Below are 18,760 nucleotides of genomic sequence, written 5' to 3' on the forward strand. Positions count from 1 at the left end.
TCTTATTAGTCCACTCTTTTGTAGTCGTTATTAATCTCCCCCCCTCCCTCCCCCCCCAATTCTTTTTTTTTTGAAATGGCATATATTATAAAAGAAACAGAAGGGACACCTGAAAGGGAATACCCAAAGATACAGAACAAAAAATAAAAAATAAAAACTAATTACAAAATGACTAGGCCATCAAATAGAAAATTGATCAGACCAATTCATCGAGATGCATACCACCCCTCTTCTAGCCAAAGCGTCCGCCTCTCGTTAGCAGACTTTCTAACATGAATCAACTCAATATCTGATTCAACCAATATATCTTCCATTTCGTCAAAAAGATCCAAAAACCTCCAAGGTGGAGCCATCCCACCCCTCAGCCACCGGATAACATTAAACGAATCCCCTTCAACAATTACACTCTTCGGACGGTCCCTACTCACCTTTTTTATGCCATTGAAAGCCGCTTGGACTTCCGCTCAGTAGCGTCAGTCACACCTAAAAGGCCCCAAAAAGATTTGTCTCTATTTGGGGATCCATTCTCGCTATAGATTTGTCTCTGTTTTTTTATTTAATTTGTATTTGTTAAAGATTTTTTACTCAATTTATTCGACTATTTGTTTATATCATTGACTTTATCAACTTCCTATGCTATACACTCAATGTTTAAAAAAATGGTGCATGGCCCGTTCATTGCACATATGATGATGATGATGATGATGATGATGATGATGAACAATGCATATTGTAGACGCAATCTGCAAATGGGCACACCCTTGGGGGCCGCCGAAGTAATACAGCCCAATCTTTCCCATCTAATTTATAAGAGCAATGATAGATACAAGGGAGCCCTTCCATAAAGAGCTGCAAAAGGGCCTTTCATTGGATCCACGTCATTTTCAGTTACATTTTAAAATCAATTGAAAAAGTAAAATCAGTTACATTTGATGACGTGGATCCAATCAAGAGCCCTTTTGCGGCTCTTTCTGCAAGGGTTCCCTTGTATCTATCATTCCTCAATTTATAATTGTATTAAATTTTTTTGGGTATATGTATGTATATATATGGCTTCCAATCAATGTCGCAAACATGATAAGTTTGAAGCCTTTAATCATTCATCAAACAAATCTGACCGTGGATGAACCATAACCTAAATAATCCTGACCATTCAATGGGTGCCCACAAACTGGTTATTTCTTTTGCTAAATGACTCTTTTGGATCGCATACATGTACGCCACGCCAATGGTGTTGGTATCACTCAAGGGAGATTTTATATGATGTGTGAACTTGAAGCCCAGTATTAGTACAGTGGGGCCCACTTCTTAAGATGATCGAAACCCTTCATTTGAAGGACCACATCGTGAATAGGCTGCACCTTGTAAATTATTCGGTACAGATGAGAGGGTCAGGATCATCTTATGGAGATGATTTACAGGGGTACAACCTATCTACGTGGTGGCCCATCAAATGAACGATTTTGATCATCTTAAGAAGTGGGCCCCACTGCACTTTTCTGAAAAATAAAGCACTTTACTCACACATCATATCAAATCTCCATTGAAGGAGATTAAAGAAACTGGTTGAAAAAGGGGGAAGGGAGATGATATTCGTCCTGACACTCACTCTATTTAACGTTTTTCTCATTGGCCGGTGGAAATTCCATCAAGGGTAAATGGGTAATGCTTCAGTACGCCATAGGCCCCCACTAATGGGACAGTGGGTCTCACCTTTGGGCCATAGGAGATCCGACCATAGGCCTATAATATAGACGGTCCAGATCAGATCAATCAAAGGTGGGGTCCAATATTTCTGTATTGGCCTGGGAGTGTATATGACATCTACCCAAACTTAAAAGTCGAATGTACTTTCATCTTAACTAATCATCCGACCCTAGCATTTGAACCATGAAGATATTTCAACAGTGGGACACTATTCCGACGGCTAGGATTTTTCCTTTACAACATATCCACGATGGGGCCCACCGAAATCTCCCAAACAAGGGCAAAATCAAAGGAAGACGTGTGAAGTAATGTAATGGACATGCACGTGGAGTTGGAGTTGGGAGTTGGGAGTCCCTCACGCGCTAAACCCCTCACCGGCTTTTTAGCTTCTCAAACGTTTTACTTGAGGTGGGCCCACCTCGCCACCTCTTCTCAACAGTTTAAGTTTGACTAATTCAAATGAGATGCCAAAATTGTTCTAAGAGTGAGAGAGAGAGAGAGGAAATGATATTCACACCCCTTTTTTCTAAGCATTTCCCGCCTCCTTTTCTCTGTCTTTTCCTCCAGCAATTTTGATGAAAAAAAAAACCCCCCTAAACGGATAAAATCACCCTTAAACGGTCTCGGTGAGGAATAAAATCTTGATGCATTAAAAAGAAGTTAAAATTAAGCAAACTACTAGAAGATAACAAGCATAAAAGAATCTAATTCTTTTCTTGATTATTAGATAAAACCCAATTAGAACTTACAAAACGACATGGATTTCTTCGATTTTTATGACAAAAAAGAAAAAAAAAAGGAAGAACATAAAACATATTAAGAAACATAAACACATTACACAGAAAGGATAAAATGTTACTTAAAAAAAAAAAAGAGAAGAAGTTCAGACCCCTTCCACCTCCCATCTATTCAACATACAATTTGCAATTCAAAAAGAACACAAACATAAAAAAAAAAAAAAAAAAACTTCGAAACCCAACCTCCTTTCTATCTCCTCTTGTTCTTACTTCCCAACACCAAAGCGAAGTAGAACAAGATCCTAAAAAAGAACCCCCAAGCAACAGTAACCCACAGACAATTCCACTTGCTCAGATCATTAATTCCTTGCTGCTGCAATATATCAACACCCGTCGTAACACACGTCGTGCTCGTTATGTTCACGCCGAGCGATTTGCTTAACGAACTCAGCACCGTCACTTTCATCGCCGAGGTCATACCTCCAAGCGGCGTGTTATCGAAAATCTGTGACCCCGTCACAAAACACTTCTGGGCATTGTCAAATTCGTTCTGTAGAACAGCTTCATAGGGATATTTCACCAGAGAAATGTAGTGGAACCAAAGCCAATAAACAGGAATTCGATTTCTGCTGATGAAAAATCCACTGAAGAGGAGAAAATAAGCCAGAATTGCTACCACCACTGTGTAACCCAACATCACGTGAGAGACCACGCCTGATAGAAATGTGACGAACGAGCTTCCCGCCCAGAAGGAGGCTAAAATGGTAAAGAAGAAGAAGAAGAACCCTGGTGTTCCACCGGCCAGACCCACGGCCCAGAACGTGGTCGCGGCGAATGCGAAGGAGAGGAAGATCAGCGAAGGAATGACCACGAGTGAATTAGATAACACATATGAAGATCGACGGTAGGCATTGTAGGCCGTCTCTCTCATAAAGATATACCTGTTGAAGTATAAATGATTAAGTAATACATAGTCTAAGAGTTTAAGATTTTGGAGTAATTGGTTGTTTCACAGTTGTCTATAATAGGCCTATCTAGGGTTGTAAAATCTTAGATTTTACAAGCTAAGCTAAAACCTGAATCTTTTAACCTAAAACCTGGATCTTACAATCCTCAAAATGTATAATCCAAGTTTTAACTTATAAATTATTGGCTGTTTGTATACACCCCTTTGTAATCCAAGATTGTAAAATCCTGGTGTTTACAAGCAAAAACCTGGATTTCATGAGCTAAAGATTGGATTTATATCTTTAGGACGGCAAAATCCATGTATTAGCTCATAAAAACTAGGTTTAGCTTATAAAATCCAAGTTTTAGCTTGTAAAATTTAGAATTTAACAATCTATAATTATAAAATCCATGAATCGAGGTCTTAGCTTGTAAAATCACGATTTTACAATCCTGGGTTGTAAAATCCTTGTATGCAAACAGCTGGAAAATTACTAAATAACACCTACTCAAGAGCTTAAAATCCTAGCTTAATTAAGCTTTTTGTTTCACAATACCTTTCTTGGAGAAACACGGGAAGAGCATCAGCACACGTGTAGAACGTCGTTGACATGGCAAACGCGAAAAACCCTAGCCGTTCTTGAACACCTTTGGGCGAGCTATCGAGATGCCAAAAAATCGTGGCGAGGATAAAACCCGTTACGAGAACCGCACCGAGTCGGATCCCGAACAACTCGGGCGTCCTCCTCGTGTTAGCAGCAGACCGTTTCGTCAGCACAGCAATCTCTATCCAAAACGGGTTCGCAAACGTAGGCTTACACGAAGCCGAGTGTGACTCGTTCGTTGCACCTGATACCAACTTCCCTCGCGAAATACTCGCACTAATCGCATCTTTTAAGGATAGCCCCCTATGATAAGACTCAAAACCCGGTTGTAATTTCATACTCTGCCATGATTTGTTAAACTCCACAAGTCTTTTTGTCCCTTCTGGAGACCCTTCAAGTTCTCGGATCAGATCGAGTGCGAACTCAGTCCGATTATCATTTTCGGGTATCGGACGTCCGAATTCTTCGAAAAAAAGTGGGAGATTAGAAGGTGACCCACTATAAACAGTCTGTCCACGTGATAGAAAGATTAATCGGTCTAACAAACCGATTATTCTATAACTAGGCTGATGAACAGACATAATTACGATACTGCCACTCTGAGCGATTCTTTGTAAAACTTTAACAACCATGAAAGCACTAGTTGAGTCTAAACCAGATGTAGGCTCATCAAGAAAGAGAATAGTCGGATCGTGAATTATATCGATTCCGATCGAAACTCTCCGGCGTTCTCCGCCGGAAACCCCCCGGTGACCTTCATCTCCGATGATTGTTTTCGCCGCCGCTCGTAAGCCGAGCTGATCTATTAAAGCTTGAACTCGAGCTTTCTTTTTGGATTTCGAGAGGGATCGAGGGAGTCTAAATTCAGCTGAAAACATTAATGTTTCTTCTACTGTAAGCATTGGGAAGAGAAGATCATCTTGCATTACATAAGCTGAAATTACTTTCAGAAGATTCGATTCGAGTACTTCTCCGTTGAGTGTTATCGTTCCTTTTAAGCTTCCTTTCGCGATCCGATTCGCGAGAGCGTCGATCAACGTCGATTTTCCAGATCCGCTCGCGCCTAGAACCGCCAGGATCTGACCGTCACTTGCCTCGCCGGAAATATCATTTAAAAGAGTTTTCGTCTGTGAAAACTTGCTCGCGTTAAGATCCGGTTCAGTTTCCGTTCCGATTCCGTTCTTCCGGCTGAACATACTGGAAAATGTCATTTTCCTGCGAGTTTTGACGCTGTAGGTCAGATTCTTGAAGGAGAGTATAAAAGGAAGAGATCTGTTACCGAGACTCGTTTCGGTGAGTTCAAGAACGTGTTGAGACGGCGTTTCGTTTCCTGACTCGTTTCGTGCGTCTCCGACTCGTTTTAAAAGCTCTCCGAGAGTCGGTGACGGACCGGCATCCATCCGGCGACTAAAGCCGCCGGAACGTGACTGTTCTTCGAGCTCCGTCATCGTTTTCCGGTCGAAAGATTCGACGAAAAGACTCGATTGATAACTGTGTTCGGAACCGACACGAGACATTCCCTGATTTGTTTTTCCTCTGTATCGAAACTCGTTTTATAAATGGGAGAATGAGAGTGTGGAAGAGGAAGTGATTTGAGCAGCCTTTGGAACTCACAAATATAGTATTCGAAAACTCCGTTAAATGTAACGGCGTTAGAAGAGAGAGAGTATAAGTGAGGATTTGTATGAGGATTTGTATTTATAGAAATAATAAGACGTGTCGTGTTTTGTTGTGAAGCTTTTATTAAATTGGTTGAGATTTTCTTCGACTGTGGTGACCTACACCTCCTAATCTTTTCCCTCCACGCTTTCATTCCTTCACGAAAACCATCTCTCCATTGAGAATCTGACACGTGGCTTCATATCTTTTTCAGTTTAATGAAGATTAGGTGTAGATGTTCATCTAAACATCTACATTTTATCTATATATTTTTACACAGCTGGGAAAGTCAATGAAGTCAATTGAGGAGAGGTATGTGATATTTCCACCCCCTTTTTTCCCAACATTTCCACCCTACCTTCTCTGTCTTTTCCTACAAATGAATTGACTTTTCATGAAAATGAAGATATTTTTAGTAAGGGTGCAACATGAACCCGACGGGTTAAGCCCTATTTTGATTTGGGCTGGGTTGGGTTGGCATTTTCTCGGGTTGGGTTGGGAAAAGAGAACCTGATTTAATTTTGGGTTAGGGTGAGGGTTGAGGCATTCGGCGATCCAACCTGACCCGAATTGAACATCGTCCTCTAATTTTTTCCTGATTTTCAAAATCTTAGTGTTATGTTTTTTAAAGTTATTTCCCCTCCATCGACGTCGACTATAACCCCTAGCCTTCCAAGCTAACGATGCGGGTTCGATTCCCGCTACCCGCTCCATATTAATTATTATTACATGTCGACTATAACCCATAGCCTTCCAAGCTAACGATGCGGGTTCGATTCCCGCTACCCGCTCCATATTAATTATTATTACATGTGCATCGTTGATTTGGATATGCATCTTTTCTTTATTTCCTAAAATCTCTCACATACAATACAATTCGTTTATCGGAACGGGCGAAAGGACAGCAAGAATGAGAAAGAAGAAAATCGGAATGAAAAGCAAAGCGTGTTGCTACTACCTAAACATGCAATAATTGACATTAATCTCTACCATTCGAAAAAAATGACAATAATCTCAGCCCTTGACAAAAGTGTGAAAGGATGATTTTCGGGCGAGGTGAAACTATCCCTGTAGTTTTTTATTATATTTTTATGTTTTTTTTTTTCACGGCCTAGGGCAACCTGAACCCATCCCAATTTGGAAAAAAGAAGAAGAGTTAGATACATCGGGTTAGGGTTGAGAGATTTAGAGGCAGGTTGGTTTCCTTAACCCGAGGCTCGGGTTGGATTGGAGTAATGCTACCTTGGGTTGGACTAGGTTTAGGACTAAGGAAAAGAAAAGCAAATTGGGGTGGAAATAACAATTCTGACGTCGGTTCTTTCCCTCTCTTGGTGGTAGTTATTTGGGGGTTGCCAAACACAAAGGAGAAGCCTAAATGAAAACAGTTGGTATACGGATTTAGGGAGGGTTTGGGTCAAAGAGTGACGTAGAGAAGGTTGGCATGGATATATCGTGGGCAACCCAGCTTTGCAACTATCTTGTCATACTAAACAAACCTCTTTCTTCTCTTCTTCTTTTCTTTTGCTCTTCCTTCTCCTACTCTCCTACTTAGCTTTCTCCTCTACCTACATATTTACTCTCTGTCTCTCTCTATGAAATGGGTCTTTGGATCATCACCTTTGAAAGTGATAACGTTTGTGTTATAAGAAAACGATAATAAATGCTTCAAAAGGGAGTTATTTTCTTTTTCTTTTTGTTTTGCTCTTCTTTCTTCTACTCTACTACTTAGCTTTCTTATTACCTACATATTCTCTCTCTCTCTCTCTCTCTAACATATAGTTTCTCTTCTAAGAATATGAACAAATATAGAGGAATGCTTCACTAGGAACGTCCTCCTAATATTACAATGAACCACATCCACTACATCATTGAGACTCCTACCTTACATATGGTGGACCCAAACGTCTATTTGATGGGTCTGAATTTGGATCTCTTATGGTCCAAATATCAAGCCAATCTTGAAATCATGGAATCCAATAACTTGCATTTTTTTTGTCGTTGAATCTGAACCGTTGCCTATGTATAGTTTTATGAAGTTTGAACATATCAAAACAAGGCCTAGCTATCAAGTGAAAATGAATGGTCAAAATCCCACTATATATGCTGTTGTGGGTGCAGCTCATTGTATTCCAGTGAGGTCGCGCCCTACAAAAGCAATTCCTCACAAGTGATGTATTGTTAATATATAATAGATATCATAGATTGGACATTAGATTCTATGCATCTGAATTCTCAACGTACGGAATCACTCCTTTTCTTGTCACACCGTTGATTTGTACCCCACGGAGAAGAGCGTGGGATGAATGATTTAGGTCATGATCGATGATTACACATGTTCTGGCTCAATGGCAACTGCCTAAAGGCTCCTCAAGTGGGTATGACATAGGATCAATTCCTTTGGAAATATTAAAGGAAAGAAGGACGATACCATAGAGGAATACTAAATTTGGGTGCCCCCCTTGGCCCTGTTTGGCTTGCAGGAATTTAATTTCTGGATGGAAAAGTTTGGAAAGAATAGACTTTTCCAGATTTTCCTACTTTTCCATTCTTTGATAACACACGAAAGAATTTGCAGTTCAAGTTTTATTAATAGAGACCTTTAATTTATGATGATATCTCTCTAAATAAGCCCCAGTCATATCATTTCCCTCTAGATTGGAAAGAGGAAAAATGTCCTAAGAAAAAACTTTCTACCAGAAATATTTTTTTCCAGCAATCCAATTAAAAGGGCCTTACATATAGTAGAAAACGATGGGATCCACTCATGTATTACGCTGCACACCAGCAAAACCTCGGTGGTTCAGATCGGTCCATCACTAGACTGTTTCTAAGACTTGTTCTTGGAAGGTATGCTAGTTTTCTAATCTAAGCTATGTTTCATTGGACGTATAATAACAAAATATTTATTATGGAAGCAATAATACGGCTTTCTGTATGCACAAACATTATTCATGCGAAAAATTCGTACTCTGACTAAATTTTTATGTTGTAAAAATTGATCTAGAGTTCAAAAATATAAGGTATATATGTAGTAGTTTTAAAGAAACTGACATCTATAATGTATTTAAAGTATATATGCCTTGTTATATATGTTTACGTGTATGAAATATTTATAGTGATGAAGAAATTTACAATGGTTTGATTATTTTCCCCCTTGATCAGCCATGTCTTGTTCTGTTGTTTTTCTATTTCTGCTTTCTTATCTTGTAATCTGTTATATTGGGCTGTCTCACCTCGGGCTTCCCTTTCCATTCTATTATGATTCACCGTTTCAAAAAAAGAAAGAAAGAAATTTACATTTATAAGGTATTAGAACGTTTAAAAAAATCCATTTATATGGTTTTAAATACCCTCAGGTGTCACTCAAGTTTTCCTATTATGTAGATTTGTGTATAATGGGACACCGAGCTGCATTGTACGTGGCAATCAGGTCACTTCATTCCTTCATATGTGAAGTACATCAGTACCTTTTCAGTCATAGATACACTATAGCTGGGTGTCCATAGTAATGAAAAGGGGCGCATTTATCATTTCCCTTATAAGATATTTAATTGTTTAAAAATATTTAAATTTAGTAGGGGGGTACCTATATTTTCCCATTATATATAGATCATACCAACACTCCTGTATTTTTTGGTACCAACACTTCTCACTTTATTAATGTTTTTTTACTCGCTTCTGACAGCTTTGTGAGAATTATAACAGCGTTTTACCAGCTAATTACTAAAAAAATCTAAAATAAAGAGACGAATTATAATTTTTTTTCTTTATTTATCTTTTAGGTAAAGTGTCGTTATTATTAAACCAAGGGACTGAAAATATCTCTTTTTAATAATTTTTAAAATTTTATCTCATAAAACAAATTAATATAAATGCAACAGGAAAACAGCACACGCTATAGCCCTGTTTGGATTGCAAGAAAAACATTTCTGGTGGAAAATTTTTTCATGGGATTTTTTTTTTCCTTCCACAATTTAGAGGGAAATGAAATGATTTATGGTTAATTTAGAGAGATATCATAAATTGAAGGCCCCTCTAAGTAAAAAAATCGATCAGAGTTGGTTCAACCGTTCAAGTTAGCATTTTTTGTGTGTAAAAAAGGTAGGAACATGTCTTCATGACTAAATTTTACGAGGTAAAATATATGCACTCAATACAATGTACATTGAAAGTTTTGAAACTTAGATTAAAAAATTCCTGAAAATATAAGTTTGGTTCAATTTTATGTCAAATGAAGACAGGGGTTTGTCGTATTGGAAAAAAGGTCCAAATACCTGTCAAAACAGTACTTCCCAAAAACATTTTTAAATAAATTTGAATCTCTCTCTCTCTCTCTATCGCGCCCTCTTCTTCCTCTTCTCTATTCTTCTTCGTTGTCTTCTTCTTTCTCTTCTGATCTAAACTATAGTGATTAAAGTCATCGTAGAGAGAGATAAGACATCTTACAATCATATTATGTCAGAAAAATGGAAGAAAATAGGAAAGAATCTCTACAAAATATCGTCGATAGAGAAAGAATAAAAGCTAAAACAAAACACCTAAAATAGAATGTGAAAATTTTGAAAAGCAATGTGAAACAAAAGAAACTAAGAGAATGAGGAAGAAGAACAAAACAATTTAATTTGAAACAATTTTACTATTCTATATAATTCTTTACCATTCTAAATATATCTCCGTTCATAAAAAAACTTGAAGAACTTTTCCGCTATATAAAAATTTTATCGCTTTTAAATTTTTTTACCATTGTCGACAGCAAATTTTGCGTAGTTCACTGACACAAAATTTGGGGACAAGTTACAAAGAAATTGTAATTAATAAAAATGGACAATTAATTCTTCTCTCAGTTGATTGCAAGACTCAACACCGTATCGACTCGATCTCAAGTCGTCGCTCCTTTGCAAGGGAAAGCCTTCAGCTTGCTTCCTCCATTGTCTTTCCTTTATGGGCTGCCCCTAAAACAAAGGGTTTGAATGTAAACGGTCCCACTTGAGCCCAAATGGGAGACCTACTAAGTGGTAAGCCCAAGGGCCACCATTTCAAGTACAACTCACCACCATGCCTACATATCTTCAAATATCAAAGAACGAGAATTACGCTGCGAGTTGGTCCCAACTGTCGATGGAAGCAAGCGCGAGGTCCGTGTACCAATCGAACGCGTTGCCACGAAGAGAGCGGACGAACTGCTTCACCATGTAATCGCCGAATGTGCTGACGTTGTTGCACGTCTCCACAAAGTGGGCAACGTGTTGCTTCGGGTTACCACAAAGAAGACCAACGGCTTCCCTGGGATTGGCGCGGCTAAGACAGGAGGCCCGAGGAGGTATTCCTTTATGCTGCGGAAGGCGTTTTCACAACCATGCTAAATTTTTTGTCGCTCTTATCTTAGTTTTACCACTCTTAAAAAATTGAATAAGTTTTTTCTGCTATAAAAGAATTTACTGATCTTAAAAATTTTAATTTTATATCGCAATTATATCAATTTTACCGCTCTTAAAAATTTGAATAAATTTTGCTGGTACAAATAACTTGTGTAGCTACACGTTGTGTAGCTAACTTAGCTACACCGACGCCTTAAAATACAGTGGGCTCCACATTGTTTCAGTGATGCAAACCATTCATTTGATGGGCCTTCACATAGATAGGGAGTGCCCAAAAAATCAGCTCAATAGGATCATCCCAACTCTATGATTCTCGTATATATATATATATATATATATATATATGAGAAAAGTGTAGCTACACGTTGTGTAGCTAACTTAGCTACACCGACGCCTTAAAATACAGTGGGCCCCACATTGTTTCAGTGATGCAAACCATTCATTTGATGGGCCTTCACATAGATAGGGAGTGCCCAAAAAATCAGCTCCATAGGATCATCCCAACTCTATGATTTGTTGAGGAAAAAATGGACGTGTAAAAACCTTCACAAATTTGTCCATTTTTGCCTCCATAGTTTGAAGGGTTGGGATCATCCAAAAGTGTAGCTACACCGACGCCTTAAAATTCAGTGGGCCCCACATTATTTCAGTTATGCAAACCATTCATTTGATGGGCCTTCACATTGATAGGGAGTGCCCAAAAAATCAGCTCCATAGTATCATCTCAACCCTATGATTTGTGGAGGAAAAAACGGACGTGTAAAAACCTTCACAAATCTGTCCATTTTTGCCTCCATAGTTTGAAGAGTTGGGATCATCCAATGGAGCTGATTTTTTGGGCACACCCTATCTATGTGAGGGCCTACCAAATGAATGGTATGGATCACCCAAACAATGTGGGCCCACTGTATTTTAAGCCTTCGGTGTAGATAAGTTAGCTACAAGAATGTGTAGCAACACTTCTCTCTCTCTCTCTCTCTCTCTCTCTCTATATATATATATATATATATATATATATAGTGATTGTTTGTTCCCTGTGGGTCTGATTTTTTGTGGACACCCTATCTAGGTAAGGGGCTTTCAAATGAATGGTTTGGATCACCCAAACAATGTGCCCCCCCACTATATTTAACTTGACCGAGTAGATAAGCTTAGCTACAAGAGCGAGTAGCAACACTTTTCAACAAGAGCATCGCCCGCGCTCACACACACAATATATATATGAGGAAAGTTTTTCTAGTCGGCCGACTAGAGAAGCGTTTCTAGTCTGCCGACCAAAAAACACAGTGTGCCCACATTATTTGGATAATCCAAAACATTCATTTGATAGGCCCTGGTATAGATCGGGTGTGCCCAAAAAATCAGCTACATAGGATCTTTCTAAAACTTTGATTTGTGGAGGTTAAAAATGGACAGATTTGTGGAGTTTATACGCGTCCATTTAAACCTCCATAAATCGAAGGGTTAGGATGATCGTATGGAGATGAATTTTTAGGCACATCCTATCTGTGTTAGGGCCCATCCAATGAATGCTTTGGATCATCAAAACAACGTGGGGTCACGATGTTTTTAACCTCCACTGTCCATTTTTAACCTCCACAAATCGAAGGGCTAAGATGATCCTATGGAGCTGATTTTTTGGGCACACCCTATCTATGATAGGGCCCATCAAATGAATGCTTTGGATCATCCAAACAACATAGGCCCACTGTGTTTTTGGTCGGCGGACTAGAGAACCTTCTCTAGTCGGCCGACTAGTATGTGTATATATATATATATATATATATATATATATATATATATATATAGAGAGAGAGAGAGAGAGAGAGAGAGAGAGAGAGAGAGAGAGAGAGAGAGAGACAGTTGGTAAGCTTAAGTTGTTATAACGCCTCCCATTGGTGCGCTTAAGCGGGACCCAAACATTTAAACGAATGGGAGGCGTTATGACAACTTAAGCGCACCAAAAAAATGGTGAGCTTAAGCGCACCAACAGTTTTCTCATATATATATATATATATATATATATATATATGAGGAAAGTGAAGCTACACCGCCGGCTTAAATTACAATGGGCCCACATTGTTTTGGTGATCCAAAGAATTCATTTGATTGGCCCTCACATAGATAGGTTGTCCACCAAAAATCAGCTCCATAGGATCATCCCAACCCTTCAAACTGTGGAGGCAAAAATGGACAAATTTGTGAAGGTTTTTACACGTTCATTTTTGCCTCCACAAATTGTAGGGTTGGGATGATCCTATGGAGCTGATTTTTGGTGGACACCCTATCTATGTGAGGGCCAATCAAATGAATTCTTTGGATCACCAAAACAATATGGGCCCATTGTATTTTAAGCCGGCAGTGTAGCTTCACTTTCCTCTCTCTCTCTATATATATATTTGTGTGTCTGTGAGCTTCGCCTGCGCTCTTCTTATAGCCCATGTGGAATCTCTCGCGAACTAAGCTAATTAAGGATGTACATCAATTACCTCTCAGGGAGAAACAATTTCAATAAGTGTACGTATAGAAATCCCTTGTACAGATCCCATGCTGGGAAAATGTGGGGAAGGAGTTCCAAATAGATAGTGAGTTTGTATGTTTCAGACCTTCCATTATTGCCTCGACATTCGTTTTATCTATTACAGGTGAAAGGATTAATCTGAATAAGGACCATATTGTATCAACATAGAGTGATAGAGAAAGATGTATGATTGTAAAAAATGCATATAGTACACTAAAATAGTTAATGTTATGGAAGTTGAAGCACCGAAAGAGGATAAAGAGTACGATAGTCGAGACTGAAAAGCATTTAGAATGTTAAAAAATATTTAATAGCGATAAACTTTATATATAGCCAAAATTATGATAAATTTTAGCTAGAGAAAACAGTAACTACTCGATCCAGTAGATAACTTGTCTACTCCGTCTGCCAGAAACACAGTGGGGCCTACATTGTTTGGGTAACCCAAAGCATTCATTTGATAGGACCTGACATGAATAGAGTGTGCCAAAAAATCAGTTCCTTAGGATCATTCTAACCCTTCGAACTGTGGATGTAAAAAATGGACAGATTTGTGAAAATTTATACCCGTCCATTTTAACCGACACAAATCGAAGGGTTGGGATAATCCTACGGAGCTGATTTTTTGGGCACACCCTATCCATGTGAGGGCCCATCAAATGAATGGTTTACCCAAACAATGTGGGCCGCCACTGTATTTTAAGCCGACGGAGTAGGTAAATTATCTACTCGACCAAGTAGATACACTTTTCCCTAAATTTTATATATAGTGGCAAAATTATTGAAGAAGTAAAAAAAATTAGCACTGTAAAAAACATTTAAGAGCGGTAAATTTTTTATAACGGCAAACTTATTTAAATTTTAGAAGAGTGGTTTATTAAAAAAAAAATTAAAAAAATTAGAAGAGTGGTAAAACTTATGTAAGAGCAATAAAAAAGTTTGGTGTGGTTAAAAAATTTACAGAGCCTCTGTAAATTTTTTTATACTGGCAAAACTTATTCTGGATTTCATAAGATCGGTAAATGAAATAAGAGCGGTAATTTTTTTTTAAAGAGCAGTAAATTTAATCTGTAGCCAATCAAAAAAATATATTTAATAAAAGTGCAGTGTCATTATCAAAATGAGTAGAGAATGCAGATTGTGCCTTACAATCTTAATATAATTAGAACCTATGGACTGTAACTTGAGCAAGTGTTTTGCAATGTCAAAGTGAAGAAAAAAACCACGTGTAGAAACAGTAGATAGGCGGCCGGCCACACACGCATTTTAGGTAGACAGCTTTCTGCCTAACACAGGAACCCATCTCAGGATTTTCAAAAGAAATAGCCCGCTCAATATGAACCACCTAAAGAAGACTTTGAACATGTGGTTTTGACCGTTCACACCTTAAAAATGGGAGTTTTTTTTCCGTTTCTAAGCAACACATAGAGGTTGTTCATCAACTGCATACTAACCAGAGAAAACAAAATACCGTCAACTTCACATTTCATACGCCCTAAGTCAACATGGAAGCCCCCTAACTCACATTCTTTGTATCATTTAGGTGGGGCCAAATGAGAGAGAGAGAGAGAGAGAGAGAGAGAGAGAGAGAGAGAGAGAGAGAGAGAGAGAGAGATTCCCTTATTAGATAATAGCATCCTTGGATTGGATGTTGATAGTTTTGAGGAATTGGAGGAGGATTTAACAGCTAATTAGAGGTGTTTCAAAAAAAAGATGAAGAAAGAGGAGTGCCATTATTAAAACAAGCGGGGTAGCCCCCTCCCCCGTCGCTTTTCATTAGACCTGGGAAGAATTGACCCGGACCCGCGGGTCGACCCAGCCCGCTCGTAATTTCCAGGTTCGGATTAACATTTTGTGACCCATTTCTAAGTTGAACCGCTGGTCAACCCAGCCCGTCAAAATTGGGCGGGTCCGGGTGGACCCAGAGGTGCCCGTAGAAGTGAAACAAAGTAGTTTTTCTGTAATTGTCATATTTCTACACCTCTTCTTTGCAGTTTTTCCGTAATTGTCATATAAAGAAGATATTAGAGATAGTATTTATGTGCTTATTATTGCTAGCCAACTTTCCAGAAATAGTATTTCTGTGCAGTTTTCACCAATGTCTAATAAGACAAATCTATCAACAAATACAATTGCAAAGGATGGGCGAGAAGTAGCCTTTGGAGAAGGTGGCTAGCAAATACCTATATTAAAAAAAAAAAAACAGAAAAACCAAAAATTTACTAAAAACATGGGTGACCCGGCCCGCATGGGCCAGGTGCGGGTCCAAGATTCATGACCCGTAAATTTTTCCAGGTCATTTTGACCCGGCCCCGTACGGGTCGGGTCAAACCCGGCCTGGCCCACCCGTCTGCCAGGTCTACTTTTCATGTATGTATATAGGGAAGTGATATATTAGTCCCCTTTTCTTCCCTGGGCCACCTCACTCTAGTATATTTATAACAACTCTTTTCACACTATAAAGGGTGGCCCGGAGGCGAATATATCTTATTTTTGGTAGGACCAGCTGGAATTGAACAACCGACCTCGTGGTTGGATAACAGAGCTTTACCATTGAGCTAGAGGATCAATACTGAGGCAAATTTATCATTTCCCATGTATATATGTAATCTACTCCTTTTCTATAGACACAATAGAGTGTCATTTGAAACGTCCGTTTCTCATGTTATCTGATTATTTTTCCTTGTTATCTGGTCCAATGGGTGTCCACTTGTGTGCCATGTCAGCGGTGATGTGTCATGTTTTTTTCTCATGCCATGTCAGCATGGATGATGTGGCACTTCGCCATGTTTGTCTCATGCCACTACATGAACCAATGAACCCACACGATTAAGTGTCCATTTTTCAGAAACCGGTTTTCCACATGATATGTATCCAACTCCGGCCCTTGCATAAAGAGGGCCCTCGCATCCTCATTCTTTATCTTGTAAATATTTTTCTATTGCCACGTGTCATGTCTTGTAATTCCTACGTAGCGTGTTATTTGCCAATTTCAGAATGAAATGTGCGAAAAGCAAAGAACACGTCAGATCGACTCTTCAGTAAATATAACCATGTCATGCGTGAGAAGTCATCAATAAACACAAGAAAATACCGAAAGCCAGTATTAGACGTGACCATAGAGGGTCCCCATACATCAGAATGGACTAATTCAAATGGACTAGACACTCGACTAATGATCTGGGACGGAAACGACACATGACGGTGTTTACCGAGTTCACAGGACTCGCACTGAAAACTAGAAAAAGGTCCGGGAACTAGAGAAGTCTGCTGCAGCAGCTGAAGTGAAGGATGCCCCAGGCGACAATGCCAATGAAATGTATCCACAGAGCTATGTAAAACAATAGGCGGCCGACAGTCAAGACGATAGAGTCCATCTACCTCACGACCCGTTCCAATCGTCTTCCCAGTCGAGAGATCCTGAAACAAACAGTAAGATGGGAAAAATGAGACAGAACAATGAAGAGATTTAGTAATTTGGCTAACTGAAAGTAAACTAAACGGTAATTTTGGTACACATAAAACAGAAGATAAGGTAAGAGCAGGATAAGGGGAGATATGACCAATACCAGTGATAGGTGTAGTGGACCCATCAGCAAGGGTGATATATTGAGAGGGAGATGAGAAAGAGCGAAAAGAATGAAGCTGAGAAGAGTTACCAGTCAGGTGATTGGATGCGCCAGAGTCAACGATCCATGACCTTGAGCTAGATAGAAGGGTAGTGGGTGAACTACCTGGCTGGGCGAAACCTGCAGAGGGAGGACGAGAACTGAGCCGCAGACGCTCGAACTCCTCATAATCGGCACGGGATAATGTATAGGTGGAATCAGCTGGTGCAGGAACAGAAGCAGAGGGAGCGCAATCTGAAGCAGAAGTAGTAGTAGCAACCATGTGAGCCGAGCGTGCCTGACGAAGCTCGGGATGCAGGGTATAGCAATGATCAATATAATGTCCTTCGCGTTGACAGTGAGTGCAAAAAGAACGGCCACGGCCACCACCAGAACGACTACCACCACGGCCGGCACGACCACAGCCACGACCAGAGGAGGCCCCACCACGAGGCGGGCGAGTATTGCCATCATAGGTCGCGAGAGCAGAACCATCAATAGGAACAGATATCACTGGATCACCAGGAATTTCAGGAATTTTTCTGCTATTTATCTGATTATTCTTCTACTTCTCCATCTTTAGTTTTTCGCTTTTTCGCTTTTTCTGTTGTTCGGTCCCCTTCCGTTCTTTTACTTCTCTATCTTCTTTTTTTTTTTTCACTTTTTTCCCCAATTTGTTCGGTCCCCTTTTTTTTTATATATCTGGAACGGCATAAAGTTTTATAGGAGTAAAAGCTTATTAGCATAAAAAATCTTAGTTTTTAACACTTTTAAGTAAAAATCAACTGACATAAGAAAATAGCTTTTAACCTATCGGTATAAAACTATGAATTTTAAACCTATAGAATAAAAATAAGAGTTTTTATACCTAGAGTCTTGATTCCTCCCAGTTTTCCTCAACTCTCTCATCGTTCTCTCTTTTGTTCTTTACACTTCATTCTCACTCGACATCCTTTTGATTGCTGCAAGTTTTATTTTATTTTTATTTTTGTTAGGAAATCGCAAGACCAAAGAAAGGAAAAGAAGAAATATTTTCTTGTAAATGAAAATCCCTCCCATTAATAATTTTCCATTTTCCACGAATTTTATGATTTTTTCCTCTGTTTTTTCTTCATTTTATCAATTTCACGCCTTTTTAATTCGCTCTTCCTATTCTATGTTTTAATATTATCAATTTAAATATATATAGACATTAATCTGAGTTTAACCTATTGACGTAAAAATATGAGTTTAAATCTTATTGGAGTTGTTACTATGAACATCTATTCGTAAAAATTTGAGTGTTTTTAACTCTTATCAGCATAAAAATTCAACTATTTCATTGTCAAACGGGATTTGCTAGGGAATTTTGCGGAAAAGCATATGACGGCTGACTTTGCATCAGAGAACAGCCACCTCAGAAGAATTAAATGAATAAGACAAAATCTGCTGAAAATTGAGCCTCTGTTACTGCCCTCATGCAAAAGTCAGCAGCAAAATGCTTTTCGGCGAAATTCCCTAACAAATCCCTTGTCAAACAGAGGACATCATCTGAGCTTGCAGCCCATAAGTTCTCGTTACACTAGATCATGAAGCTCGACCTGTGTTCCCTACTCAT

General features: G+C 39.0%; 1 protein-coding gene across 1 annotated transcript; it reads right to left on the reverse strand.

Annotated features, from left to right (window-relative positions):
* Window positions 1-2,398: 2,398 nt before the first annotated feature.
* LOC143880495 (ABC transporter G family member 6-like) lies at window positions 2,399-5,661 on the reverse strand. The gene is made up of 2 exons (XM_077383547.1): window positions 3,950-5,661; window positions 2,399-3,385 (listed from the first exon to the last, which is right to left on the reverse strand). Exons 1-2 carry the CDS (start codon window positions 5,512-5,514, stop codon window positions 2,695-2,697), a joined length of 2,256 nt encoding a protein of 751 aa, XP_077239662.1. The 5' UTR covers window positions 5,515-5,661; the 3' UTR covers window positions 2,399-2,694.
* Window positions 5,662-18,760: the final 13,099 nt, after the last annotated feature.

Source organism: Tasmannia lanceolata, unplaced genomic scaffold (genome assembly GCF_043159265.1).
Source record: "Tasmannia lanceolata isolate RefF3 unplaced genomic scaffold, GAP_Taslan_0.1 ptg000006l, whole genome shotgun sequence".
Lineage (NCBI taxonomy): Eukaryota > Viridiplantae > Streptophyta > Magnoliopsida > Canellales > Winteraceae > Tasmannia > Tasmannia lanceolata.